At 57.7% G+C, this 27010-nt stretch overlaps 1 protein-coding gene and 1 long non-coding RNA gene across 2 annotated transcripts; one reads left to right on the top strand and one right to left on the bottom strand.

The window, feature by feature from the left end:
* Nucleotides 1–1491: 1491 nt before the first annotated feature.
* LOC117081797 lies at nucleotides 1492–2911 on the top strand. Its single transcript, XR_004436286.1, has 2 exons — nucleotides 1492–1849; nucleotides 2060–2911. It is a non-coding gene; the product is annotated as an uncharacterized LOC117081797 (long non-coding RNA).
* GNAI2 (G protein subunit alpha i2) lies at nucleotides 2387–26670 on the bottom strand. The gene is made up of 9 exons (XM_033208261.1): nucleotides 26164–26670; nucleotides 10168–10210; nucleotides 9770–9911; nucleotides 9122–9282; nucleotides 5346–5474; nucleotides 4848–4977; nucleotides 4612–4765; nucleotides 3985–4199; nucleotides 2387–3354 (listed from the first exon to the last, which is right to left on the bottom strand). Exons 1-8 carry the CDS (start codon nucleotides 26279–26281, stop codon nucleotides 4009–4011), a joined length of 1068 nt encoding a protein of 355 aa, XP_033064152.1. The 5' UTR covers nucleotides 26282–26670; the 3' UTR covers nucleotides 2387–3354; nucleotides 3985–4008.
* Nucleotides 26671–27010: the final 340 nt, after the last annotated feature.

The following is a 27010-nucleotide window of genomic DNA, read 5'->3' as shown; positions in this document are numbered from 1 at the left end:
CGACTAAGTTTTCCTGACATCAGAAGCCATGGGGCTCCCTGGAACATGGGACTTCTTCCAGGTCTTGGCAGCCCCTGCAGCCTCGATGATCCCTGCTGTAACCCTGGAGAGGGCCCTTTCCCTCTTCTGCAACTGGCATCCAGGTCTGCACCTATCTGCTGGGACAGGGGATGGGATGGGGGGTGTCTAGGCCTGGGGAACTACCAAGAGGCAGCCTGACTGGCTCCTCCTCACAGAATTTCCCTTTACTCTCCTCTCTCAGGCCTCGCTGACCCTGAAAGCTTGCCTCTCTTTTCCCAGCTGCTCCCCCACCCCACAAATGGGTAAAAATACCAAAGTTCCCACTACATCAGTAGCCACAGCAATTATTTCAAATGGACCAGGCCCTCTGGGAGGCAGATCAGCTTCATGGGGAAACAACCCACCCCATGCTGGGAGCATGAGCCTGGGTCCCTGCCCAGCTCTGCATGTCCTGCTAAGGGTCCTGGGCCTCACAGCTGCAGCTGCCCATGGGTGGAGACAGAAAGATGGGGCTTCTTAGGCTGGGAGGGCTCTGGAGATGCAGGGCCAGTGAGCATTGAATTTCTGGTGTTCCTCACCCAACTGCTCCTGAGGGTTGATGAATGGCTGAGGTCCAGCCTGGGACAGCTCCGGGCAGTAGGGGATGCCCAGGAGCCAACCTCATGGAGTCCCTTCAGTTGGGGTGCAGGACACCTGGGCAGCCCGTTCTTGCCTGCAGCCCCCTATAGCTGGGAATTTCCCAACCACTAAACACAAGGCTGAATTGACAGGCCGCCTCCACCAGTGCTGGGACAATAGAGCCTTATGCCCTGGAAATCTGAGCCTGGGTGGGAGACCAGGGCAGGTGGAGGCCTAGCTGTCTGCACTCAGGGAAGCCCTGCCCCCAGGATCCCACCCAGACCCACTGCCAAGACGGCACCAGGGCGATCCTGCCAGGGCCCCGCATGGCCCACCCAGGGAGGGAGGCACTGGGTGAGTTAGGCAGACAATGCCAGTCCCTCAATGGTCCCTCTGTGCAGGGTTCCCCCTCAGGACAGAAGGAAGGAACCATCTTCCGCCCGCTTCCTGCTGGGCGGGCATCAGGGCTCTGATGCTCCTGCTTGCACATCTGCGGCACAGCGGGGTCCAGGCCTTGGCCTCTGAAAGAAGGCGGGGGACAGGGGTTGGGCGCGGGATCCTGTTCTCCGTGTCGTTGGCCCTCGCAGGCAGGGGTGGGGACCGGGCCTGGGGGTCGCCGATGTCCTTCCGACCAGGCGGCAGCAGCCTCTCATCTCCTGCCAGTACCCGGGGCCGAAGGTACTGGGCACTGGCAGGTGTGCCGGGGCGGGGTCCCGGGGCTCTGGCTCAACCCTCCCTCCCTCCCTCCCCGCCTCCGCGGCGCCGACCCTGGCCCGCCCCCTGCCCAGGCAGCTCTGTCTCGGGGTGGCCGCGGAGCCGTCGCCGCCTCACAAAGCTGCCTTTGTGTCCAGCGGCCTCCGCGGGACCCGCTGACGTCAGCCTCCGTGACCAGCCAGACAGGGCCGAGCGCGGGCGGCGGCGCCCCCTGGCGGCCGGAGGCGGAGGCGTTAACCCCGGAGCCCCACCCTGTCGAGGCCGGCTTTTCCCCCAGCCCGCCCCGACCACGTTCAGGCCGCGGCTGCTCCTGCTGCCCATGGTAGAAGGTCCAGGCGCCGCGATGGCACTCAGGGCCCGCCCCACAAGCATCACCAGCCTTGTCATCTGCAGTTCCCTTCCCTAGTAACGCGCGGGCCCTTCCCACAGCCTCAGGGAGCTTTCCATCTTCAATGATCTGCAGCCCCCAGGCCCAGCCTGTGGCAACCATCACATGGTAATACGGGGCCTGTCTGTCACTACCCTTCAGGTTTGACGGGGGCCCTCTGGGGCAGGGACCTTTCAGAATATGTCTCAAGGCCCCTACTGGCCTTCTGTTTAGTCAAGCCAGGACTGCATGCGGCCCACCTGGCTGTGTGGCCTTGGCAACGCACACTCTCTGGGCTTTGGTACCCAAGTCGTAAGTCACTTTCTCCTTCCGCGTTAGAGACGTGCCGGACACCCCTCCTGCTCCCGGTGTGGAAGAGCACCTTACAACAGTTCCCTTAGAAGCCAGTCCAGCTGCCCGAGACCCAAAGCTGCAGAGTGCCGGGAAGGTGGGGACACATGGCCCCCACATGTATGCTGCCTAGTCCAGGTGGGAGAAATGAAGCCCAGAGCTTCGGGCTCCAGGACGGCCCGGAAAGCTGAGTCAGGGCCAGGTTGAGGACGGAGGTTAAGACCACCATCACTTTGGCACAGTAGCCGGGGCCTCTGCCCCGGGAGAGAATACCCATCAGTTCTCGGTATTTTTTTTTCTTTCTACATTTTATTATTTCAAACCAGGTGAACAATTCCATAAAACATGTGAAAAAAGCAAGGAAGTGTTCAACGCTGAAGGCCCCGGGCCTGGGACAAGGGAATGAGGGGTGTGGCCCCCCAGCAGGCAGCGGCGGTTCCTAGGTTAGCGCTAGGGAGCTACATTTTAGGTTAATGGAGCCTGGGCCCAGGACCACTGGGGCAGGGTCCTCAGTGACGTTGGCAGTTGTCTGGAACAGCCCTTGGAACCCAATTCTGTGGAGGGCAGGGCAGGGTTGCGGCTCGCACAGGGGCGGCCAGCAGAGGGATGGGTGTAAACACGCAGACACACTCAAGGCACGGAGTCACTTGGAAGGGGGGCTGGAGGGGTTGCTGGTCAGGATCTGATAGTTTTAAATAGTTTTCCTCTAAAAAGTTTTCTAGATTTGCAGTTTTTTTTTTTTTTCCTTTACTTTCATTTTTTTTTTTAAAAAGCTAGGAGAATGAGTAGGTGGACTGTGGTCTCCAGGAATGGTGGCGTCTCACGCTTCTTGTGCTTTTTCCTTTGGGGCCTCCGAGCGGCTGGGGGGTAGGGGACTGGGCAGGAGGAGGCTCCCTGTAAACATTTGGACTTGGGCTGGGGCAGGGGCTGGTGTTGGGCAAAGCTGGGGGTCCAGGCTGGAGAAGCAGGGGCCCCTCCAGACACAGCCTTGGGAGACTCAGCATGTCCCCCCTCCCCCATCACAGAACAAGACAATGGTTAAAAACCAGAACAGATGCCCAGAAAGGGGGTACCATGGCCACTACCAGCACCTCAGACAAGGGCAGGCTTCAAACAGGGAGGCCCGTGGCAACCCCTCCCCTACATCTGGAGCTGAGGGGATAGGGGGAGCTGAGAACAAAGAGAGGAAAGAGGAGAAAAGCGGCCAGGGGAACAGGCGGGGAGCGTGGTCTTCTTGCCCCCATCTTCTTCAAGGGTTGGGGGGTACAGAGTTGGCGGTGGCCCTGGAGGTGGGGGGAAAGCAGAGCATGGATCGGGAAGCAGCCAGGACGCGCCTCTCTCCCACCTCCCTCGACAATGACCCTTCTCCATTTTTCCTACCCATTTGTTACCAGGGACACAGTTGCCGCCCAGGAGCCAGCTTCTGTTGCTGGGTTACATGGGGGAGGGGAGTCTGTGGCACTGGGAGAGTCATCCCCACCTCCACCAGGGCCAGTGGGGCCAGCCTAAGCCCAGGAAGCTCAGACAGGCTGGAGGGCAAGAGCTGGAGGTGTGCACGGAGCTGGTGGTAGTGGGCAGGAGGGCTGGGCTCCGCTGGCCCAGGCTCGGCCAATGGCCTGGTGGGTGAGGAGGTGAGATTTCTCCAGGTAACATCAGAATAGCCTCTGGTTCTGTCCCAGGGCAAGGCCAGGCCCTTCTGTCTGGACCACTGGGCTGGGCCTGCTTGTATGACTTCCTCCATGCCCTGCACCCCACTCACTTGACCTCCTGATTCACACCCTGTGCCTCCTCCTCCCTTGTCCCCTGGTCACCTATTGCCCCTCCCCCTCCAGGTTCACCCCCACCTTCCCACCCCCAGAACTAAGGCCCGCTTAGTTCTTCCCCAGCTCCCTGCCACAGCCCCTCTGGCTCACCATCCCGCCAGGCCCCGCTGCCCCTCAGAAGAGGCCGCAGTCCTTCAGGTTGTTCTTGATGATGACGTCGGTGACGGCATCAAACACGAACTGCACGTTCTTGGTGTCGGTGGCGCATGTGAAGTGCGTGTAGATCTCCTTGGTGTCTTTGCGCTTATTCAGGTCCTCAAACTTACTCTGGATGTAGCTGGCTGCCTCATCATACTTGTTGGCCCCTGGGGAAGAGAAAATGGTGAAGACTTGTGTTGCATGTGTGGCAGGCAGGCCCCATCCTATATGTGCAGCAAGGGTCTGTGCGTGTGGATGGCCAGGCATACAACCTGTGTACACATGTGCACAATATGACAATGTGTGTGGCTGCCCATACGTGCCAGATGTGCAAAGGGGTACCCTACTGTGTGAAGGAGGATGCCCAGGTGCACATGTTCAGGGGTACATGCTTGAGTGCGTTAAGAGCTCCACATGTGCACACATAACTATACAAGCCTAAGTGAGGCACCAGCCCCTGCAAATGTTCTAAGGTTACACTTCTGTCCAGTGGGGGGCGCCTGAGGGCCACCTGGTCACCAGGGGCTACTGGGGACAAGCAGCAACCCTCTGGAGGCCTTGTCCCCACAGTCCCCACACCTGTGTACTCAGGGAAGCAGATGGTCAGGGGACTGTGTGTGATCTTCTCCTCGAACAGGTCCTTCTTGTTGAGGAAGAGGATGATGGACGTGTCTGTGAACCACTTGTTGTTGCAGATGCTGTCAAATAGCTTCATGCTCTCATGCATGCGGTTCTAGGGGCAGAATAGCGAGGTCAACACTAGCCATCACTCCCTAAGCCCGCTGCCTCCACCTGCAGCATTCTCAGCCTCTCACCATCTCCTCGTCCTCAGCTAGCACCAAGTCATAGGCGCTCAAGGCTACGCAGAAGATGATGGCTGTGACGCCCTCAAAGCAGTGGATCCACTTCTTCCGCTCAGACCGCTGACCACCCACATCAAACATCCTGCAGATATAGGATCACTTTAGCTCCAGGAAGGGAGTGCTGGGGGAGGCTTTCTGCCCCATTTCCCAGGTTGGCTGACATCTGGAATTATCCACACTTGCCCACCTCACCCCTGGTTCTGGGCCTGGGGCTTGGACAGCAGGCAGGCTGCAGCCACATCAGGCAGGAGCAGCAGAGGCTGTGAACAGCTGGCAGAGGTGGCATGGATCCTGACTGCTGGTTCACTAGGTGGTGAGGATGTGCTTGCCCAGAACATGTGAGCCTTGCAAAACCTCAGTGGGGCTGAGGGATCCTGGACCAGCCCCTGCCTCTGCTACCCCAAAGGCTGGCAGGTCCTGCCCCTCCCACCTGTTTATATGCTTGCTCACTTGAAGTGTAGGTCCTTGAAGGTGAAGTGTGTCTCCACGATCCCCGTGGTCTTTACGCGGGTCCGTAACACATCTTGCTGCGTGGGGATGTAGTCACTCTGTGCAATGCGCTCCAGGTCATTCAGGTAGCTGGTGGTGGGGGGTGGGAGGGTCAGTGGGGGCCAACATGGGGCCACCTTACCTGGACCCTGGGCCAGCTGGAAGAGGTCCCTTCCCTCCCATGCCATTTCTCAGGCACAGCCCTTGCTTTTTTCCCTTTTTCTTTCTCTCTTTTTTTTTTTGAGACAGAGTGTCACTTTGTTGCCAGGCTAGAGTGCAGTGGCCTGACCTTGGCTCACTGCAACCTCCGCCTTCCAAGTTCAAGCGATTCTCCTGCCTCAGCCTCCTGAGTAGCTGGGACTACAGGCGCGAGCCACCAAGCCCAGCTAGTTTTTGTATTTTTAGTGGAAATGGGGTTTCACCATGTTGACCAGAACGGTCTTGATCTCTCGACCTCAGGTGATCCACCCACCTCGGTCTCCCAAAGTGCTGGGACTATAGGCGTGAGCCACCGCGCCCGGCCTAGGCACAGCCCTTGCTTCTTTAACCCCTACCTGCATTACCTCATTGCTCAGATGAAGAAACCTGAACTCAGAGCCCCCAGCCTCCCACCTGTAGAATGGGAATGGGAGGAGGTGCAGCTCTGTGGACAGCTAGCCAGCCAAGATCTAGTACCCAGGGTCTGAGCCAGGCCTGCCTCGGTCAGGATCCAGGATGTTGGGGCTATAGGCAAAGAGGGTGGGAGGAGGCAAATTAGTCCTTCAGTGAAGGATTCAGGATGGGCGCAATTACGGCACTAGCCGCAGAGCAGCCTGGTGCGGTCCCTCAATGTGGTGCTGGACAGTTTAGGGCCTGCCAGGCCCAGTGGACTCTGTCCAGTACCCAATGAAATCTGGGCTCCTCAGGGGGAGGGCACAGACACCTGCTTGGCCGGGGTCCCAGGGGCTCCTCATTACCAGGTTCCCTTAATTAGTATCAAGGCTACCCCTGCAGGGTCCTACCTCTGCTGCCTGCCTCAATATCCCTGCCATGCCCCGGAGGCTGGTCCGAGGCCTCCAGGCTGCTGCCCAGAGCCGACTTCTTATTCCTGGGGCAAGGCTGCTGGGGCCGGCCCTTGGCTCCCACCAGCAACCAGGCCAAACCAGGCCAGAGGGAAATGATCTCAGAGTAGCAGGGACAAAACAGAAAAACAGGAAGGGCCATGGGGAACCATGACGCATGTGCTGTGACCTGCATACCACGCCCCGCCCCCTTCTGCCAGAGCCCTCAATGTGGAGGCACCATGGTGCATTCCACACCAGCCTCTCCCTTTTCCCCAACAGGTGGGTTCGCCCCAAGGACCCCCTGCCTCACTGCAGTCTTGGAGGGTTGCTGTGAAGAGGGGCTGGAGGAGCCCTGCTTCCTGTGGTGTTCCAATCCGCAACTCATCCCCGGGGGGAACTGTCAAGGCATAAACCTGCCTGGGAGAGCAGAGCCCGTGTTCACTCCCAGAACTGTGCTGGGCACACAGTGGGTGCCTAATGTCTGGAGAATGAAGCAAGAGAATGATGGAGAAGCGGGAGGTGGCCTGGAGATGGCTCTATCCCTGCTCCCTTTGCGTATCATGGGCACCAAGGTCCCTGCTGCTCTGACCGCCAAGCTCGCTGGTGGCTGGGCCAGAGATCTCAGGGAGGGGCAGTGGTGAGGCCTGGGGGCTCCCACAGCATTTGACTGTGACTCCACAGCTCCTGTAGGGGGTACATATTCACAAGAGCATTCAGGCCATGTAAGGAGGGTAGGAGGAGGCTGTTCATGTGGCTGGGACAGGGCTTAGGACCCTCCTACTCCCACCCACCCTTGCTGAAATCCACCCTCTGGGTGGGCTCAGGATTGGATGAACAATAGGAGCAAAAGGGTGTTCCAGACAGAGGGGATTGGCTTAAGCAGAGATCGGGGAAGGCTAGAGTACAGGGACAGCAGCCTATCTGGTGACACCATCCAAAGCCTGTGGATGTCCCCTGCAGCCATCCTCAATGGCTATCAGCCTGTCTGTCCTGTTCCCCGTGGGTTCCTCAGCACCCTCCACCAGTCCGAGTACATGACAGATACTACAGGGAAGGAGTTCAGAACTGTGGAAAGGGTGCAGACCTGTCATGCCTCTGGGATTCCTGGGACCCCTTATAATTCCTCAGCTGAGTCCTGGGTTTAGCCCAGAGCCAGCGAGGGTCAGAGCTGAGGTCCAGGGGCTCTGACCTACACACACACCTGTCACCTCCCAGATAACTTCTTCCCCTGTGGCCCCCGCCAGCCAGCCTCCACAGCCTATGTTCAAGCACAGCCAGCTCTCCACCACCCCGAGGATGCTGCACATGCTATGCCCCTGCCTGGAATCCCCTCATCCACTCCTCCCCTGGTTGACTCTCCTTTAGAGCTCAGAATCCTGCTTTTGGGCCAACCCCACCTCTACCTTTTCACTAACATCCTAAATTGTCACTGCATGGGGACTTTGCTCCACTTATTACTGTGTCCTTGAAGCCTTGCACAGGGCCTGGCACAGAACAGGTGGCAGCAAATGTTCCTTTTTTTTTTTTTTTGAGATGGAGTCTCGCTCTGTCACCCAGGTTGGAGTGCAGTGGCACTATCTTGGCTCACTGCAAGCTCCGCCTCCTGGGTTCACGCCATTCTCCTGCCTCAGCCTCCCGAGAAGCTGGGACTACAGGCGTCCACCACCACACCTGGCTAATTTTTTTTTTTTTTTTTTTGAGACGGAGTCTCGCTCTGTCGCCCAGGCTGAAGTGCAGTGGCTGGATCCCAGCTCACTGCAAGCTCCGCCTCCCGGGTTTACGCCATTCTCCTGCCTCAGCCTCCCGAGTAGCTGGGACTACAGGCGCCCGCCACCTTGCCCGGCTAGTTTTTTGCATTTTTTTAGTAGAGACGGGGTTTCACCGTGTTAGCCAGGATGGTCTCGATCTCCTGACCTCGTGATCCGCCCGTCTCGGCCTCCCAAAGTGCTGGGATTACAGGCTTGAGCCACCGTGCCCGGCGCTAATTTTTTTTTTTTTTGGTCTTTTTAGTAGAGACGGGGTTTCACCGTGTTTGCCAGGATGGTCTCAATCTCCTGACCTCATGATCCACCCGCCTCGGCCTCCCAAAGTGCTGGAATTACAGGCATGAGCCACCGCGCCCGGCCTTCTTTTTGTTTTTTTGAGACAGAATCTCGCTCTGTTGCCCAGATTGGAGTGCAGTGGCACAGTCTCCACTCACTGCAAGCTCTGCCTCCTGGGTTCATGCCATTCTCCTGCCTCAGTCTCCCAAGTAGCTGGAACTACAGGCGCCCGCAATCATGCCCGGCTAATTTTTTGTACTTTTAGTAGAGACGAGGTTCACCGTGTTAGCCAGGATGGTCTCGATCTCCTGACCTCGTGATCCGCCCACCTCGGCCTCCCAAAGTGCTGGGATTACAGGCGTGAGCCACTGCGCCCGGCCGCAAATGTTCTTTAGAAGATCGTACGTCAAGACAGATCAGACTCAACTGGAAGAGATGTACTGTATAAGCCATCTGCCTGTCATTCCTTCTGGTCATTCAGTAACGTGTCACCCACCTACCCCCCAAACCAAAAAACACCAGGGCCTTGGTTAATGGTCTTCGGTTTCATGAGCAAAGACCAGCAGTGTCCTTCTGGGGGTTCTCAGGCCCACCAGTCCAGCCTTTAGTCCTCCCCCAGCCCCTGCCCTGCCCAGCCCCTCAGAGCACTCACTAGGCGGCTGAGTCGTTGAGCTGGTATTCCCTTGAGCGGCCAAAGCAGGCCTGCACACCATGGTCAGCCCAGAGCCTCCGGATGACGCCGGACAGGTCATCGGGGAGCACGCCTTGCTCCTCGGCGGTGCAGGACAGTGCAAATAGCTGCCTGGCGTCGTCCTGGGCACAGTGGCGGGTGGTCAGGCAGTTGAAGGAACGTACCCCCACTCTGCCAGAGGCAGGGAAACCTCTGGAATGGGGCCCAGGCTAGGGTATTCTTGGATTCCCTAGGATGAGACTTGCCCTAAAACCTTTTTTTTTTTTTTCTTTTTTCTGCGATGGAGTCTAGCTCTGTCACCAAGGCTAGAGTGCAGTGGGGCGATCTTGGCTCACTGCATCCTCCACCTCCTGGGTTCAAGCGATTCTCCTGCTTCAGCCTCCCAAGTAGCTGGGACTACAGGCACGTGCCACCATGCTCGGCTAATTTTTGTATTTTCAGTAGAGACGGGGTTTCACCACGTTGGCCAGGCTGGTCTTGAACTCCTGACCTCAGGTGATCCACCTGCCTCAGCCTCCCAAAGTGCTGGGATTATAGGCATAAGCTACCACACCCAGCCACCCTGAAACCTTTTGGGAGGTGGGAGAGGGTGGGGCGGAGGGCACATACCGCTCTGGAGGGGTCGGCAAAGTCGATCTGCAGGTTGCCCATGGCTTTGACAATGGCCATGATGGACTGGATGGTGTTGCTGTAAACAACCGCCCGGTACTGCCGGCATTCCTCCTCGGAGTAACCATCCTCGTGGATGATCCTGATAGCCAGGGACCAGGAAGGTTAGCGTCCCCAGGGCACTGGGAGTTCCCACAGCTGCCTGGGGCTGCTGGGACCTGCTTCAGAGAAGGGAAAACTGCCCCTGACCCACTGGGACCTGAAGATAAGTGACTGCCTCTGAGAAGGTTCTGGGCCTGGCTAAGACTGGCTGGGCCTGTAGTCGGGGGCAGTACAGGCCCAGAGGATGAAGAGGGGAAGCTGGAGTTTGGGCACTGCCTCTGGGAGACAGCACTTACTTCATCTGCTTGACGATGGTGCTCTTCCCTGACTCCCCAGCACCTGGAACAGAGGGCACAGGTGGTCAGGGGGCAGGCCCAGAGGGGCTCCACAGGCACAGAACAAATGCCCAGACACCTGTAGCCCAGGAAGCAGAACTAACCATCCCACCAGCTGCACCATGAGATGGAGGCAGCTGGGCCTGGTGGGCAGTTGAGCTACCAGGAAAGCAGCTGGCAAGGCCACAGTGGTCAAGGTAACCTAGAGCACCTGTGCCCCATGGCAGACTCTCTGCAGGCCTTTGCCTCCCACAAGCTCTGCTGCCCACCATGGCTCCCCATTGTCCTGGTTGAGTTCAGGGGTCTTGGCTGGAGACTTGGCCAGACCTAAAGGAGTCAACCTGTTCTCACATACATAGGCTCACCAACCTGTGCAGCTGGTGCATGCCAATATGGTACCCTGGGCAGAGCTGGCAGGAAGATGCCCTGTATACTCCATCCAACAGGGTAGCAGCCCTTCTTCTCCCCACACTCTCAGCCTTAGCAACCAGGGCCCTAAGCAGAAGCACAGCGTCACACTTCAGCTTTCTGGACATGGCCCAATGCCCCGCCCTCTGCTCACTGCACCCAGGTCTGCCCTGAGCAGATGGAGGCTAGAAGGCTAGAATCTGGGAGACCTACAGTATAACACAGAAACGTACTGACTCATGAATCTGGGAGACCTGCGATGTATTTCACACACCCACACCCACACACGCCCATATTGACTCAAGCTTTTCCCTGGCCTGGTACAGCCCTGGCCCATATTTCTCCTTAGCTGGTACTGAGATTTGCTGCATTCTCTCCTGTGTTAGTCACAGAAGATACTGTTTCTGTTCCCATTCTACAGATGAGGACATTGAGGCTCAGAAAAATAAAATATTGATCTAAGATCATGTAGCCAGGACTCAGAAGGGTGAGAGGGTGGAGGGAACCCATGATGCCAGGTCCACCCTGCCATTCTCAAAATGTGGCTAAGACTCTGCAGGACAATGCCCTGGGGAGGTGTTTAAAAGGGCAGATTCCACTGGGCACGATAGCTCACGCCTGTAATCCCAGCATTTTGGGAGGCCGAGGCAGGTGGATCACCTGAGGTTAGTAGTTCGAGACCAGCCTGACCAACATGTCGAAACCCCATCTCTACTAAAAATAACAAAAACTAGCTGGGCATGGTGGCGGGTGCCTATAATCCCAGAGGCTCGGGAGGCTGAGGCAGAAAAATAGCTTGAACCTGGGAGGTGGAGATTGCAGTGAGTCAAGATCATGCCATTGCACTCCAGCCTGGGCAACAAGAGCGAAACTTGGTCTAAAAAAAAAAAAAAGCAGACTCCCAGGTCCCATCCCAGATAACAGAGCCAGATCTTGAGAAGTGCAGCCCAGGAGGCTGTATTACCCAGGGAGTCTGTGTGAAGAAGGACCAGGAGGGCCACCCAACTCCCTGGCTGGGGGCCAGAGGGAGTGGAGGCAAGGCCTCACCTTGACCTTGCTCCCTTGCTGCTGGCTGTCTTGTGCTCCAGGTCGAATGGCCCCCAGCTGGGCCCTGCTGTTCTTCCCAGACCCCTCTGCTCCTGCCCCATCACTGCCAGTCAGACCTGCAGCTGCCAGGTACTACCTGTAGCCACCTCCAGGGCCCTGCTCATGCTGTTCTCTTTGCTGGGAATATGTGCCCCATGCCCCATTCACAGTGTCTCAATTCTGATCACTATGGCACGTCTGTTCCTCCGTACAGCTTAGCTGGGTGGGCAGTGAGGTCTGTGCAGAGGTCAAACTTGGGTACTCGGGCCAACCTCACCAGTATCCCTCGGGGCTGGTCAAAACTACCTCAGAAGAATGAAGGTGCTAACACACAAACAAACACAAGCAGTAACAATAACATCGGTGGCCAGGCGCGGTGGCTCAAGCCTGTAATCCCAGCACTTTGGGAGGCCGAGACGGGTGGATCACGAGGTCAGGAGATCGAGACCATCCTGGCGAACACGGTGAAACCCCGTCTCTACTAAAAATACAAAAAAAACTAGCCGGGCGAGGTGGCGGGCGCCTGTAGTCCCAGCTACAGGCTGGGGTGGGAGAATGGTGCAAACCCGGGAGGCGGAGCTTGCAGTGAGCTGAGATCCGGCCACTGCACTCCAGCCTGGGCGACAGAGCGAGACTCCGTCTCAAAAAACAAACAAAAAAACAAAAAACAAAAAACAAAACAAACAAAAAAAATAACATCGGCAATATCGACAGCAAAGCTATATGAAAACAGTGCTCACCATGTGCCGGATGCTGCTCTATATCAATGACACCCACCAACTGCCATCTCCACAGCAATCCTGGGAGGTAGGTTCCATTCTCACCCCGCTCTAACCAATGAAGGAACTGAGGTCCAGGGAGGCTGAGGTCACAGGTTAGAGTCCCCTCTGCAGGGAGCGCACCTGTCCACCACGCAGTCCCTCCTAGAACTGTCCTGAGTGCCTGGTACTGCAGTGGAGCCACACAGTCCACCTGGCACTGGGTTCACTCCCTGTCTCCCCAGGCAGACTCTGGGCCATGTGTGCAGCGCTCAACAAGCAGCAGCAGGCATTGGGACATGGTGGCAGGCCGTGCCAAGGCCCCTGCCCACCTTCAGCCCCCTACGCCAGAGACCACCCTGAGGGGAAGGGCCTGAGCCCTCCTCACAAATGCCACCAGGCATCTGCAATCACTGAGCTTCTGACTGTCCCAGGCCTGCTTTCCAGGATGAGGGGAGGGGATGTGGGGAGATGGGGAGTGACAGCTAGTTGGGTATGAGGTTTCTTTTTAAGGGTGGTGATTATATTCTGGAATTAGATAGCAGTGATGGTTGCACAACCTTGTGGACACACAAATGTGCAGGCCCTGGGCAGACTGGGGCGCCGTGGCTGGGGCAGCAATCCCCTCTATTGCTTTAGCCCCTGGGCACTACAGGCACCAGGCCCAGTATCTTCACTGGGGTGTATACCGGGGCATATACCAGCACCACTCCCTCCCCATTGGGCAGTGCATGGCAGAGGGGCAGCCAGGATCTCCATACTAACACTCCTCCACCTGCCGATGGGGACATGGGGAAAGGTCCCAGGAAAGCCTCACAGTGATGCTCCATCACTAAGGCCCATCCCCCTGGGGCTCAAAGCACCCACTGGGGCAGGGAAGGCAGCAGTAGCCACCTGACTATCCTCCCCATTGGCTCCTCCAGAGCAGGAGGAAGAACCAGGAGCCAGTCACAGCCAGGATGGGGGGAACTGAAGGAGCAGAGGCCAAGGATGCCAAGTCGTGAGTCTCCATGCAGTCCCCAATGAGGCAAGCCGAGACTCAGCAGGGAAGCTACCCAGGGGACGGAGAACCTGAGGTCTAGGGTGAAAGCTGCCCCCTCTTGTGTGACTTCAGGACTCCTGCCCACTTGAGGCATTAGTTTCCCTATCTGGCCACTGGGAGTGAAGAGGGGGTCTGGCCCTTTGACCACTCTTAGTAGGTGATGTGGGCCGCTTTGCGACCCTGCTGAGGGGCAGTGATAAGGGTACAAACTTGCTTTGCATCTGATTTTCCTAGCAGCAGCTAGACCTGGTAGACATGAGGTAGGCAGCACAGAGCCAGTCATGCTAGAAGCCAGGATATCTGCTCCCTGCCCCAGCCCCGGGAGGGCCCACTTCCCTGTCCCCCTCGAGTTTCAGTTTCCCCTCCTAAGGCCTCTTAAATGTTAAGAGAACATTCTCTACCCCCAGCAGGGGTCACTGAAAAAAGACCTCCACTTGACAGGTAAGCAAATCAAGGTCATGGAGCCTCTATCCCTAGACTCAGGCTGGTCTCTTTGTTTTTCCAGCAGCTGTGACTCAGGCGGGAAGTAGTGAGTGGCAGGACAAGGGCGTGGTGCTGGCAGTCAGGCAGGAAGCAGGGGGAACAACGGGACAGAGGCAGGGGCACAGCCCAGGAGCAGCTCCAGCAGAGAAGGGGGCCAGGAGCAGAGGTGGGTGGAGCCCCAGTATGGCATCTGGATGGAATGGGTAGGGTGAAGAGCTCTCGGGCAGCCCACAGGCTAAGTGCTCTGGCAGCTGTGGCAGTAGCCTCACTCTCCACATCTCTGGCTGGGTCCCCTTTCCATCAGGACCTGATGGATATCCCCTACCAGGTAAGATGGCATGAGGCTTATCTGTGAGTTTTGCATGCATCCAGCTCCCCTCCCACCTGCCTCTGAGGAGTGGCTGAGTCCAGGTTTTTCTTTTTTTTTTTTTTGAAACAGAGTCTCGTTCCATCGCCCAGGCTGGAGTACAATAGCATGATCTCGGCTCACTGCAACCTTTGCCTCCCAGTTCAACCTCTGCCTCCTGGTTCAAACGTTTCTCCTGCCTCAGCTTCCCCAGTAACTGGGACTACAGGCATGTGCCACCACGCCTGGCTAATTTTTGTATTTCTAGTAGAGACAGGGTTTCACCATGTTGGCCGGGCTGGTCTTGAACTCCTGGCCTCAAGTGATTCACCTGCTTCGGCCTCCCAGAATGCTGGGATTACAGGAGTGAGCCACCGTGTCCAGCCTGAGTCCAGATTTCTGCAAAGATGCTGAGTAGGGGAACTGAGGCAATAGAAGGTGGCATGAGTCAGCCCCTCCTGCCCGCAGAGGGCTCCACCAAGTGCTCTATCCCTAGAGAGGCCTGCAGAGGTTTCCTGGGGTGGCCTTGATATCCCCACTGAGTCACACCTCTTCCCACCAAGGAAGAAACCTCTGCAGCCTTTGCCCTGTGATGCAGCTGCTGGGCCCACAGCAGGTGGGCAGTAATCGCAGTGATGTGCTGGGTGGTGGCAGCTGCTCTGCATTAGAATATCTGCTTCCACTTTGGGAGTGCTGAGCCCCAGAGGAGGGAACCGATGAGAGAAGGGAGACAGTACCACTCCACCTGCGCAAACAAGACCAGCAGGGCCCCTGCAGCAGGAGAGACAGGCCCACAGGTCTGGTCGCTTGACGCTTATTCTGGGCCCCAGCATTCAAGTCACAGCATCTGTTCATCTTGGACCCTCTAACTCCTTAATAGGCTTTGATCTGCTGGGAGGCTGGGACTTGCTGCTGTCCTTTCTGGCTCCAGCTTCCCCTGGGCAGAGCTGTTAAGCCTCAAGCGGCCAGCCAGCTCACCTCCCATTTTCAGATCCTCTCCCAGAAGGAGGTCCAGACTTGCCACAGCCCCGATGTCCACTCTGATGCTTCCTGAGATCCCCAAGAGCTTCAGCTCCTTTCCTGCCCTTTCTCTGGCACTTCATCTGTGAAATGGGACAACACTGTCTCCTTCTGAGAGATGGGTAAGGATTAAATGCAAAGCTCTTCTCACAGTGTGGGGCACATGGTGGGCATGTAGGTAAAAGTTATCACTATTTTTCTACCTTTTGAAAGAGTACAGATTTCCCCAAACCTCTCATTTCCTGCAACCTGCAGAGAAGACTGCTGTGATCATCTCATTTGAAGGAGAGCTTCTGAAGGCTTTCAGATAAAGAGCAGATGAAGAGCAATGGACAGCAGCTAACAGGCTGATTCAGAGCTGTGGTGGTTCCCTGCTGGGACTCAGCATAACCTGGGACAGGAGTCAGAGCTACTGGCTCCTCTGCTGGCTTTCCGCTCTGTGTCGTCACTTCCCTTCCGTATAACCGGGCACTCCTACACAGCTGGGGCCTCCTTCCTGCCCAGGAGCCTCACTGCTGACATTGCTCACTGGCTCCACACACCCAGAAAGCCGGGCAGAAGACCTCCCTGGAGAGAACCCCCATACTGGTGGGCTCCGTGAGAACACGTGGGGCCAGGGAGAGCGGCCAGCTGACGTGGCAGGCCCGAGGGCAGAGATTCTCAGAAGCAGCAGCGGCTGGGACCACAGGGTAGACTTGGGCAGCAGCCCAGCTCAAACCCACAGCACCAGGCCCGCCCACACTGCCACAGCTCCCCAGCCTATCCCAGTGGGACATGGTGGGGCAGGTGGGAGTAGTCCTGAGCCCACCACAAAGGCAGCCCAGACACCACCTCCTACTGTCATCCCAGGAAGTCGCCACATCTCCAGCTCAGCCTGTGGTTCTCAGATCCCGCGCACCCCTTCGTCCCCTGCAGTCCTAGGGACCCAGGTCCCGCCACCACCAGGGGGCGCCCGGCAGCCAGAGACACTATGGAAGGAGGTGGGGGCTGGGAAACACTGGGGAGCGTTTTGTTTCAGAAAAGCAGCCACAGCCAGGGGAGGCTGGGGAAGGTGCCCCACCCACCAGCCTGTCCCTGGGAAGCCCCCAGCCTGCAGACTCCGCACACACAGAAACCATGGCAACGGGAGGGAGGGGCAGAGGCCCGGCCAGACAAAGGCCCTCTGAGCCCCGCCGCTGGCGTCTCTTCCTTCCTCCAGGTGTTGCTCTCTGGCCCCCCCCTCATTCCCTCCGAGGAGGCTCAGCACGGGTCCGGCACTGGGAGGCAGGGACTCGAGGTCTTGAAAGGGACTGGCAACACCCCCACCCGTGTGTGTGGCATGGCCCTATAACGGATGCCTGAACAGACCAGCGGACTCCACACCTCCCTCTTGCCAGTCTCTGAAACTCGGCTGCCTCCAGCGGCTTCCAGGGGTTCACAGTGCCCATTAAGGGGAGCACTGCCAACCGGGGCCTGGCTTGCTACTGCCAAGTCAGAGATCTCTGTGTTAGGGAAACTGAAGCCTAAGGTCTTGCCCACACATGGGAAAGGCTTTCTGGGGCACGGTGTGTCTCCCTCAGTGGAGCCCTTTCCACTGCAGAGGGAAACTCAGGCACCGGGTGAGGAAGGCTGGCCTGATATAAAGGAGGCTCCAGACCTGTTCATCGTTGGCCCCTCAGGCCCCAGGTACTGCTCTGTGCAGGAGCCAGGAGGTGCTGGACAAGACCCAGATCATGTGGAGCTGGGCCATTTGGTATCGTCTCCCCAGAGGCCTCTTCATTTCAGGCATCCCTCTGCTGTTCCCAAGGCACCTGAATGACCTCTCTTCCCTTCTGACTCACAGCAGTGGACTCTGGGAAAGATAACGGGAGCCTAGACCACATCTATGAAATGCACCCCTTGAGGGAGGGTGCCAGACCCAAGGCCTGCCCTGAGTAGCATCCCTCAGATCTTCAAAGTCACCTCAAACTGCCTCAGGGCCCAACCCAAACCAGCAGCTGTCCTTGTGTCCACAGGCCAGGAGACCATGCTAAGAATCACAGCATTGGCGGGGCGTGGTGGCTCACGCCTGTAATCCCAGCACTTTGGGAGGCCGAGGTGGGCGGATCACCTGAGGTCAGGAGTTAGAGACCAGCCTGACCAACATGGAGAAACCCCATCTCTACTAAAAATACAAAATTAGCCGGGTGTGGTGGCGCATGTCTATAATCCCAGCTACTCTGGAGGCTGAGGCAGGAGAATCACTTGAACCTGGGAGACGGAGGTTGCGGTGAGCTGATATCTCATCATTGTACTCTAGCCTGGGCAACAAGAGCAAAACCCAGTCTCAAAAAAAAAAAAAAAAAAGAATCACAGCATTACAGGTTCTAGTACTGGACACAGAGAGGGAAGAGGCCAGTCTGAGGTCTCACGGTAAGGAATTGGACCCTCTGGGACCCAGAGTCTTCGGTGGCCATGAGGATGCACACGTCTCTACTCTGTGCATGGCCTCACTCATGGCCCAGAGAGGCTTGGACGCTTCTGCTCTGGCTCTCCTAAGCCTCCCTCAGCCCCCTCAGCCCCCTCAGCCCCTTAAGGCCTGACCTGGCAACACAGCAAAACCCCTAGGAACCCCTACAGGAGAGGACAAGGCCCCACTAGGCCACAACACTGAGATTCGGAGGTCAAGGAGCAAGAGGAACCAGCCTCATCAACTATCATGCAGTCATCAGCCGACACCATGGCCACATTCCGCTGCCACACAGCATCACACATGAGCCTGTACTCACGGTGGAGCCCTAAGGAACAAGCTTTCCTTTTATTCCTCTGGACAATTCCCAGTCTCAGGGGCCCTCATCATGCACTTCAATAGCTTCTGAACCTTCCCCAGGTTTGGTCTCAGTCTAAGACTGGGGCTTGTGGGAAAACAAGCATAATATTAGGGAAAGAATGAAGTCCTAAGTTGCCAGCTATAACTTGAGCATCACTGTGAGGGGATATGGACTAGGAGGAAAGGCGGGAAGTCAAAAGGTGCAGCTGTGGCCAGGCCGAGGCAGACGAATCACTTGAGGTCAGGAGTTCGATACCAGCCTGACCAACATGGTGAAACCCCATCTCTACTAAAAATACAAAAATTAACTGGGTGTGGTGGCGTGCGCCTGTAGTCCCAGCTACTCAGGAGGCTGAGGCAGGAGAATCGCTTGAACCCAGGAGGCGGAGGTTGCAGTGAGCGGAGATCATGCCACTGCACTCCAGCCTGGGCGACAAAGTGAGACTCCATCTCAAAAAGAAAAAAAAGCAGGGGGTTCCCCCATGACCACATGGCTATAGAAAGATTCATACACAGTCTTGGGTCCCACCTTCCAAGTCAGACAGCTTCCTTTCCGTCTCCTAAAAGAGGAATTGAGGCCCGGGAGCCAGGGCCCATAGGCACATGCAGAACACACATGCACCCACACCGTCTGCCTGCTGTCCTGCCTGATCCGTTACTTCCAGCCAGCACAGACTCCTAAGGGGCCATGGCAGCTGGAGGCAAGCGCTTGGCCACCACATGGGTCATGTCCTGGCGTCTCTGTTTCTTGTGTAAGTGCATAAAATCCCTGAGCTTCAGTTTGCCCATCAGTGAAATGGGTGGAATGTTAGTCCCAGCCTCACAGGATTAAATGTGACAAGATAATGAACAATTCAGCTCCACACAACAGTCAAGGCTCAATCAGAGACAGCTGTGGTTATCACCTGAGGGGAAATAGGCCCAGTGAATGCAGCCCTAGACCCAGTGAGTAGGTGCTGTTAGGAGAGAATCCTTAGGCTGAGGCAAGGGCTCCTTTGTCCGCCCCCAGCAGGGGAAATCCAGAGTGAGCTCATCTCAGGGCTGCTGCTGCATTTCCAGGCATTCATCTCAGCCTGTGGCTGGCCTTCCGGCTTTGGAGAGCAATGGCCGCTCGGGAATCTAAGAGCGGCCCTCTGCCTTCCTGCTAGCCCTCCCGCCAGTGTCCCTCTCCCAGCCACAACTTCCTGTGGCCAAAGAAGGGGCCTGGAATCCTTCTCGGAGGCACCACCTTCTCTGGGATCCTGGGCCTGACGGTTGCTGGGGACAACTACCTGGACTGGCTCCACCTCAGTGACCGCCACTAGAATGGCCCACAGGAGTGCACAGATAAGCCTGGGCAAGTGTTCACCTCCTAGACCCTTCCAGTTGGCAAAGCCCTGGGGGGCCCTTGGGCTCTCACCCCCACCCTAGCACCAGGCAGCCCTCTGGCCTCTTCCTCTTTTGGGCTCCTCCTCCCCCAGCTGCTTCCTCCTTTTCCTCTGGTGTGGACACCACTTCCCCGAGAGGCCCAGCCCTGCCCTGCCAAGTCGTGCAGACTTCACTACCTCCTCCTTTCCGCCTGGGGCACACACAGTAGGTGCTGCCAACACCTCCTTTGCATATCCTGAGGCTGTCAGCAGACTTGGAGCCTCCAGATTCCTCCAAGCCATAAGGATATCTTCTCCCAACAAGGCTGAGATGACCCCACCTTTAGGCCTTTGCTCAGACTGGTGTGGTGCTACCTTTCAAGCCTTGTAAATGTGCACAGAGGCCGACACAGAAAAACCATCCCAGCAAATGTTTGGTTATTCCATAAAGATTCTTCCTCCCCAGCCACCAAGAGCAGCCACAGCCCCAAAAAGTAACATCAGAGTGAGGGTGGGGTTGGGGTTTAGTAAGAACAAGAGCTTCAGGCTAGAAGGGCCGGGTGGGGCTGGGCAGACCGGGCCCCACCCTGCACCTGTAGCTGAGGGAAGGGCTGCCTGAGAGCATCAGGTACTAGGGACACCATCAAAGGGCCCAATCTTTTGCCTTCCCCAAAGCACCTTGCAGAGCACTCTTAGGCAGGGTGCATCACCAGTGGCCTGGCCAGAACCTGCTGACCCCTTTCCCCTCCTCACTGAACTCCTAGGACAGGACTCCTGGCCTGAGATGCTGGGAAGATGAGACTATTCCCTGGCCTGTACCTTGCCCCCATCTGCCCAGTCCTGCCTTCCCCCACAGTACAATGGGATGTAGGGGAGGCTGCACTCAGGCTCTGGGGTGACAGTCTCCTCCTCTGCTGTGGGTGGGGTGGGGGGAGTCCCTAGTTCCTCAGTGGCTAAGAGCTTGGGTGGACAAAGCTTCCTCCATCCTGTTCCCGCCAAGTGAATGGGTGGCTTTTAGAGACAGACTGAGGAGACACAGCCAGGGACCAAGAACTGAGATCAAGGGCAGAGTATACAGGACCTGTGTGTCTGCCTGTGGCCCCAGTAGCCCCAAGTGCACCTACTGCCCCACCCCTGCAGTTCTGGAGGCCTATGGACCTTGCTGGGATCTGACCACACCCCACCTTCAGCACTACCTGCTGCCACTTGCTAGGCAAACAGATGTTCAAGGGCCTGGGACATCAGTGATGCCACTCAGTGACCCTACCTCTCAGGCCACCCAGGGCCAACGCCTGACAAGCTGGGGTCAAAGGGGTCCTGGACCATCCCCAGGCCCCACCCGGCAGCCTAGGCTCCAACACATAGTGGGTGGTGTGATGCTGCCTCAGGGCTTCTGACATGGAAGCCCATGTCCCGCAACTGGCTTGACTTCTACCTCCAGCCACAGCAGAGCAGCTCATTCCCTCTGTCCTCACACCTTCTCTGCCCTCAGTCTGGGGTTCCCCTCCCCCACCCTGTTTGGGATGTCCCCAGCTGAGCTCCAGCTGCCCTGATTCACCTAGTCTCTCAGCTCAGAGGTATTCCTTGAAGGACCTAGTCTCACTCCTGCCCTAGAGGTATGACCTCATGTTGGCTGTGCTGACACTGGCGTGACAGGCAGGGGCTGAGCCTAGCAGAACTGGGCAGGATGCAGGCAGAGGGGGTCAGCTATGGCTTCGACCCCTGTTCACTCCTTGGTGTGGGAGCTTCATCCCTGCCTGTTCCTGCAGACAAAGCCCCGCCAAGCCTGGGGGAGGGGTGGGAAGAAGAGACTCAGAGGCCCAAGCCGCCCCGCCCCCCATTCAAGTGCTAATGAGCTCCAGCAGTGAAGGAGAGGGCTGGGGTAGAATGTAGGGGCGGAGGCCAGCCTGGGTGGGTACTGGCCACCTGGCACCCAGGGCCCTACCACATCTCCAAACCTAGACCCCCAGAGGTCGAAGGTCCCCAGGGCAGTCTGTCACTCCTGCTGGCACCAACTATCTGCACGCTTTGGGCTCCCCACTTGCTGTGGACAGCTGCCTGAGGCCAGGGGAGGGGGTTCCCCAGGGCCGCAAACCGGGGCCAGGCAGCCTCTAGGATGGGAGACTCCTTCTCACCAAACTCTCAGCAGTGGGTCCCTCATCCAGTTTTTTTCTTTCTTTCCTTTCCTTTCTTCCTTTCTTTTTTTTTTTTTTTTGAGACAGAGTCTTGCTCTGTCCCCCAGGCTGGAGTGCAGTGGCGCTATCTCGGCTCACTGTAACCTTCACTTCCTAGGTTCAAGTGATTCTCATGCCTCCCGAGTAGCTGGGGTTACAGGCTCACACCATCACACCCGGCTAATTTTTGTATTTTTAGTAGAGATGGGGTTTCACCACATTGGCCAGGCTGGTCTTGAACTCCTGACCTCAGGTGATCTGCCTGCCTCGACCTCCCAAAGTGCTGGGATTACAGGCGTGAGCCACTGCGCCTGGCCTTCCTCCCCACTTTTCATACCTCCAGGCTTTGGTGGACTGTCCCTGTAACACCTGTGGCTACAGGGAGGCACTCTGCCCCCAGGTTATGAGTGGAGAGCAGGACTCCTGCCAGGGCTTCACCTGATGCTGAGTTTCTCAGCCAGTGCCATAGGTGGAACTGGGATTCGAACTCAGGTCTGGATTACCCCATGGGCTGGTCCAGGGAGGGTGGCCCTTTCCCCCCAGGCCAGGAAACACCCACCCAAGCTCTTGGGAATACAGGCCAAGTCTTGTATTCCCGCTGCAGTACTCTTGTCGAGTTGGTCCCTCTGCCCCCCAGTGCCTAGCCCTGGCAAATGGTGTTCATCCTTCACAGCTGCCCAGCAGACGCCTCCTCCAGGAAGCCCCCCGCTTCACAGGCACCACTAGAGTCTAACCCACTACCCAGCCAGCCAGAATCCCAGGCTAGCCCTTCCCATCTGTCTCCAGCTAGACCAGGCTCCAGTGGCTGCCCCAGGATTATACTTAGCCCTCTCCCAGGAGCTCTGCCCTGTTCATGGACATGTTCAATCACTTCATTCTGTCCATACATACTCATTAGGCATCTATAGTATGCCAGTCCTTTGCCAGAGACACAGACAGGAGAGAGGTCACAAAACCCCCTTTCTTCTCTTGGTAAACTTCATTGAGCCCTTGCTATGTGCAGTCTCTGTGCTGGCCAGTACCAGGACCCTCACAGCACTGCTCTGGTCTGAGCCCCAGGGCTGCAGGGCAGCCCCAGCTATACCAGCCAGCTCAAGCTCGACTGTGGCTACTGGAGTGTCAGAGACAGCAGCCCTCTAGCAGCACACCAAAAGCCTGAGTTGGAAGGAAGAATCCAAAGCCACTCTGCTCAGCAGGAGTTCCACACTGCGGGGGGTAAGAACTGTCTCTTAGGTGCCAGCATAGCCTGTGGTGGGGCTGGGAAGAAACAGCCTGAAGAACTTTTCTCAGTGTCCCCTCAATGCTGGTCAGCAACCCTGTGGTGGGCCTGTGGGCCCTTGCCACCTGACCACAGTACACAAACTGCCACTCAGTTTACTCCTCTATCTACCCAAAATCAGGTTCAGAGGATACTTCCTTCATTCATCAAACAGATGAGAAGCACCCAGTAGATGCCAGGCTCCATGCTGGGCACAGAAATGAAGAGGACTTAGCCCTGCCCTGCAGTCTCCAGGCATCTGAGGGGGGAAACAACAGCACTGGGAGCTAGATGTTTTACCAGCCTTGGTCGAAGGAGGATGTCCAGGAAGGATCCTGGGAGGTGATCCGGGAGTAAAGTTTTAAAGAACAATCAAGTAGGGAACAAGAGTTCTGCAAAGTTCCAGGGGCAAGAAAGAACTGCTCTGTTTACATTCTGAAGCCTTTATGGAGCCAGTGGTGGACACTGTTTCCTTTTTCTGTGAAGCCGTCCACACAAGCCCATCCCAAATCAGAGACTCTCCCCGCTCACACACACTCTGGCTTCCTTTCCCTTAAGTGCCCAGACCAGGGCCCCAGATTCCACCTGGGCCTAGCTGGTCAATCACATTGAGCTGGGTAGCAGTGGGGAGCATCCCTAGCGCAGGACTGGTATCTGTTCCCCCTACCAAGCTGTCAGGAAATACTCTCTTGCCTGTGTGTACCACATCAGCCTCTACCCTGGTGACAAGAACTGTGCCCGCCTGCTGGCAGAGCTACCCAGGATGGAGGGAGGCGGTGTGCAGGCGGGGCAGCAGGTGTGGTTCTGGCTGGGAGGGAAGGCTGGCAGTTGCCCAACCTGAGTCCCGTTGCCTGGACAAAGTCTCCCGCTACATGGGACAGGCGCCCAGAACTCTGAACTTGCCACAGCTGGGCTCCCATCACCACCTTGCACCTAGATGGGAAAGGCATGGCTCAAGCCAGGATCCCTCCCCAGGCAGCCATGGCAGATTGGGTCGTCAATATCGGGCAGAGCTTGGTTAGAGCCCTTTGCAGCACACTGCAGGGTCTTAACTCCCAACCCACATCCCCAACAAGAACCACCAGGAGGCTCTTGTTCTCCCCATCCTGAGCTGGGATACTCCTTTGGCCCAAACCCAGGAAGCCCATTTCACAGAGTAAGCAAAGGCCAGAAAGCCAGGACCCCAGGGTGAACTCCCCAGGCTAGAAAGTGCTAAGCCAGACCCTGCATCCCTGGCTGCTGCCAGCCCAGTGTGGGAGGAGTTGCCCAGTCTCACATGACTTAGCCCAAAAGCTGAGCTGGGCTCCAAGGAGCAAGATTGGTGGGATCAGGGACCCTTCTGGTGTCAGGACACAAAACTAGCCAGAAGCCCTACGTTCCCCCAGCTCTATGGTCCAGTCTCGCATTTCCTCAGTCACCACAGTAACTGCAATCAGCCTAGGGAGAGGCTGGCTAGAGACTCCTGGCTGGGCACTGGGAGGCAGCGGTACCGGAAGTGCCCTCCCCAGGCCCATCGGGCAGCAGCAGCAGCAGCAGCGATGGGCATTCCGCCGCGTCGACACCCACTCACTGCCGCTGCTGCACTCACAGCAGAGACAGGAAGAGGCAAGCGCCCAACGCAAAGCAGCCCAGGAGGCTGGGCCGCCGCCCCTTCCCGCCCCTTCTCTTCCTCCCTGAGGCAGCAGCGAAGCGGATGCCATTTTGAAACCTCCGAGGCTGTGCCCCGGAGGCCGGGTCCGCAGGGACAGTCAACAGATGGGCCCATAATGAACATACATGCTGTTCCTCGGCCACAGGCCCAGCACGAAAAGCCTTGCTTTTCACAGCCTGGGAGCCCCATGACAGTTCTGAAGCTGAGGGGCCACACCCCCCCATGCAGTACTCAGCCTACAACGGTGCTGTGCTGTTGCAAGGGCCTCCCTCCCCCAACTCTAAAACCCCCAAATCAAAATCAGACTGCCACTGGGCACCACCCCTACTTCCAGTGGAAGGCTGGATGGGGACAGCCAGTAGGCCCACTGTCTTTGCAAAAGGCCAGCTGGGATGCTCCGAGGCACCCTGGCCCACCCCTAGCTGGCCCCTCAACTCCTCATTCAGCTAGTCCACCATCCCCCTTCACAGGGTCCCAAGATCCAACAAGCCCCCGAACTCTCAGAGGCTACATCCCAGGCCTTGCAGCCCAGAAGGGGTGTGGGCAGCCCAGCACCTACTAGCAGATCTCTTGGGCTCACCCGCAGGGGCAGCAATATGTCGGCTGTCTCACCACTTCCACTTCCCCCCACCCCTCTAGCAGCCACCATCTTTCCTGGCCTTGGAGGCGACCACAACCCTAACTCCTCCACACTCTCTCCTACTTCCCAGACTGGCCTTCGAAACTGGGAAACATAGAGCCCGCAGAGCCTCCCTGGGAAGCCTGAGGCCTGGCCCCCTCCCACAGCGTGACCAGTGGAGCCTCAGTCCAGCCCCGTGGGGGTTCTGCGTAAGGCAGCCTAGGCCCTCTCCAATCCGGGGCTCCCTCCTCCTAGCCCAGCCCACTTGGTGCAGGAGAGGTGGAAGGATTGGGGAAGGCCAGAGTGTAAGAGGACTTAGTGGAGGATCAGCAGAAGGTTTCCGGAGTGATGCTTGCAGAGAAGGACCTGGAGGGCAGGAAGCAGGGAGCAGGGCTCGCTGAAGGGGTTCCAGTTGGAGAGCGGGCTCAAGAGCAGTTTCCCATTCGAGAGGTTCCTTGGGTCAGAACGCACAGGTGGAAGATACAGATTCCAGACTAGGGATGGGGCACAGAGGGAGAAGGAGGGAGTGGGTAGGGGGCCTGGCAGGGGCTCCGCGGGATGCTCATGCCCAAAAGGAATAAAAGGCGCAGATGAGGAAAACAAGTGGAGCCTGAGGGTTGGGGAACAAGTGGCGGGCATCCTGGGGGTTTGGGTAAAGTGTAAGGAGGATGGCGGGGTCCCTGAAGTTCTGTGAAGCTGATTAGCAAGGGCGGATGGCCAAGCAGGGCACTGGACCGCGGGTGTTGGGGCACTGTTGACTGGATTTGGAGGTCTGGGATGAAATAGGGGTCTGGTCTAGAGTCTGGGCCGGATCGAAGGTCTAGCCCAACCTAGAGTTTTCAACCCTGGTCCTGGCCCAGGTGTGGGGTCCCAGCCAGCCCGAGTCTGGGAGTTCGAAGCCCTAGTATGAGAGGTCAAAGTCCTTGTCTGGGGATTCGAGCTGGGAATTAAGGAACCCATTGCGGGACGCGTTCTCACCCAACAGCAGCAACTTCACCTCCCGCGCCGCCTTCTCTCCGTCCTCCCGCAGGTTCTTGTCGATCATCTTAGAGCGCTCGGCCGCCGCCTTGTCCTCGGCGCTCACGGTGCAGCCCATCCCGCCGTCCGCCGGCTCGGCCGCCGCCCGGCCCCCACACGGCCCACGGCCCGGCTCGGCCCCGCCCGACCCCGCCCGACCCGCTCCGCTCCCACTACCAGCCCTCCGCGGGAAGCTCTCGGGTCGGCAGTTCAGAGCGTCTGCAGGAGGCGCCTTCCAGACCGCCGCGCACCGACGGCGGGGCGGGCCGGGGGTGGAGCCTGGGCTAACCAAGCCCGGGACTGGGCCGGGGCGGGTCTGGAGGCGGGGCCAGAGGAGATTCGAGGCTGGTGATTGGCTCGAGGGCGGGGCGAAGGGGGCAGTTAGGCGCAGCCCAGGCTCGGGCCTCGGCTGCAGGCGTGGCCACGCGGAGCAAAGGCAATAGGGGTGGATCCAAACCCAGGGACCCGGCACTGGGCGGGTTGCAGGCGGGGCCGGGCTGTGATTGGATGCGGAGCGCCGGGCGCTCAGTTGCTGGACAGCCGGGAGGGCGGATCTGGTAGCCCGAGGGTGGGGATCCGGTGCCCTCGAGGACAGAGCAGGAACCAGCGCTCTGAGCTTCTGCGAGTTGGACGAGTTAGGTGGAGGAGGCGTGTCTTTGTCATTTGTTAAAGTTAATGAGTCCAATAAACTTGTTTTGGAATCTACAGAACTCGGGAGCCTTTCTGGACTGCGGTTTTCTCTGTCTTAAGGCGGTTTTGGGTTGCAGCAAATCGAAAAAGAAAACACAAAGGCCGGGCGCAGGGGATC

Source organism: Trachypithecus francoisi, unplaced genomic scaffold, assembly GCF_009764315.1.
Source record: "Trachypithecus francoisi isolate TF-2019V2 unplaced genomic scaffold, Tfra_2.0 Lachesis_group0, whole genome shotgun sequence".
Lineage (NCBI taxonomy): Eukaryota > Metazoa > Chordata > Mammalia > Primates > Cercopithecidae > Trachypithecus > Trachypithecus francoisi.
This window is presented reverse-complemented; position numbering and strand designations above follow the sequence as displayed.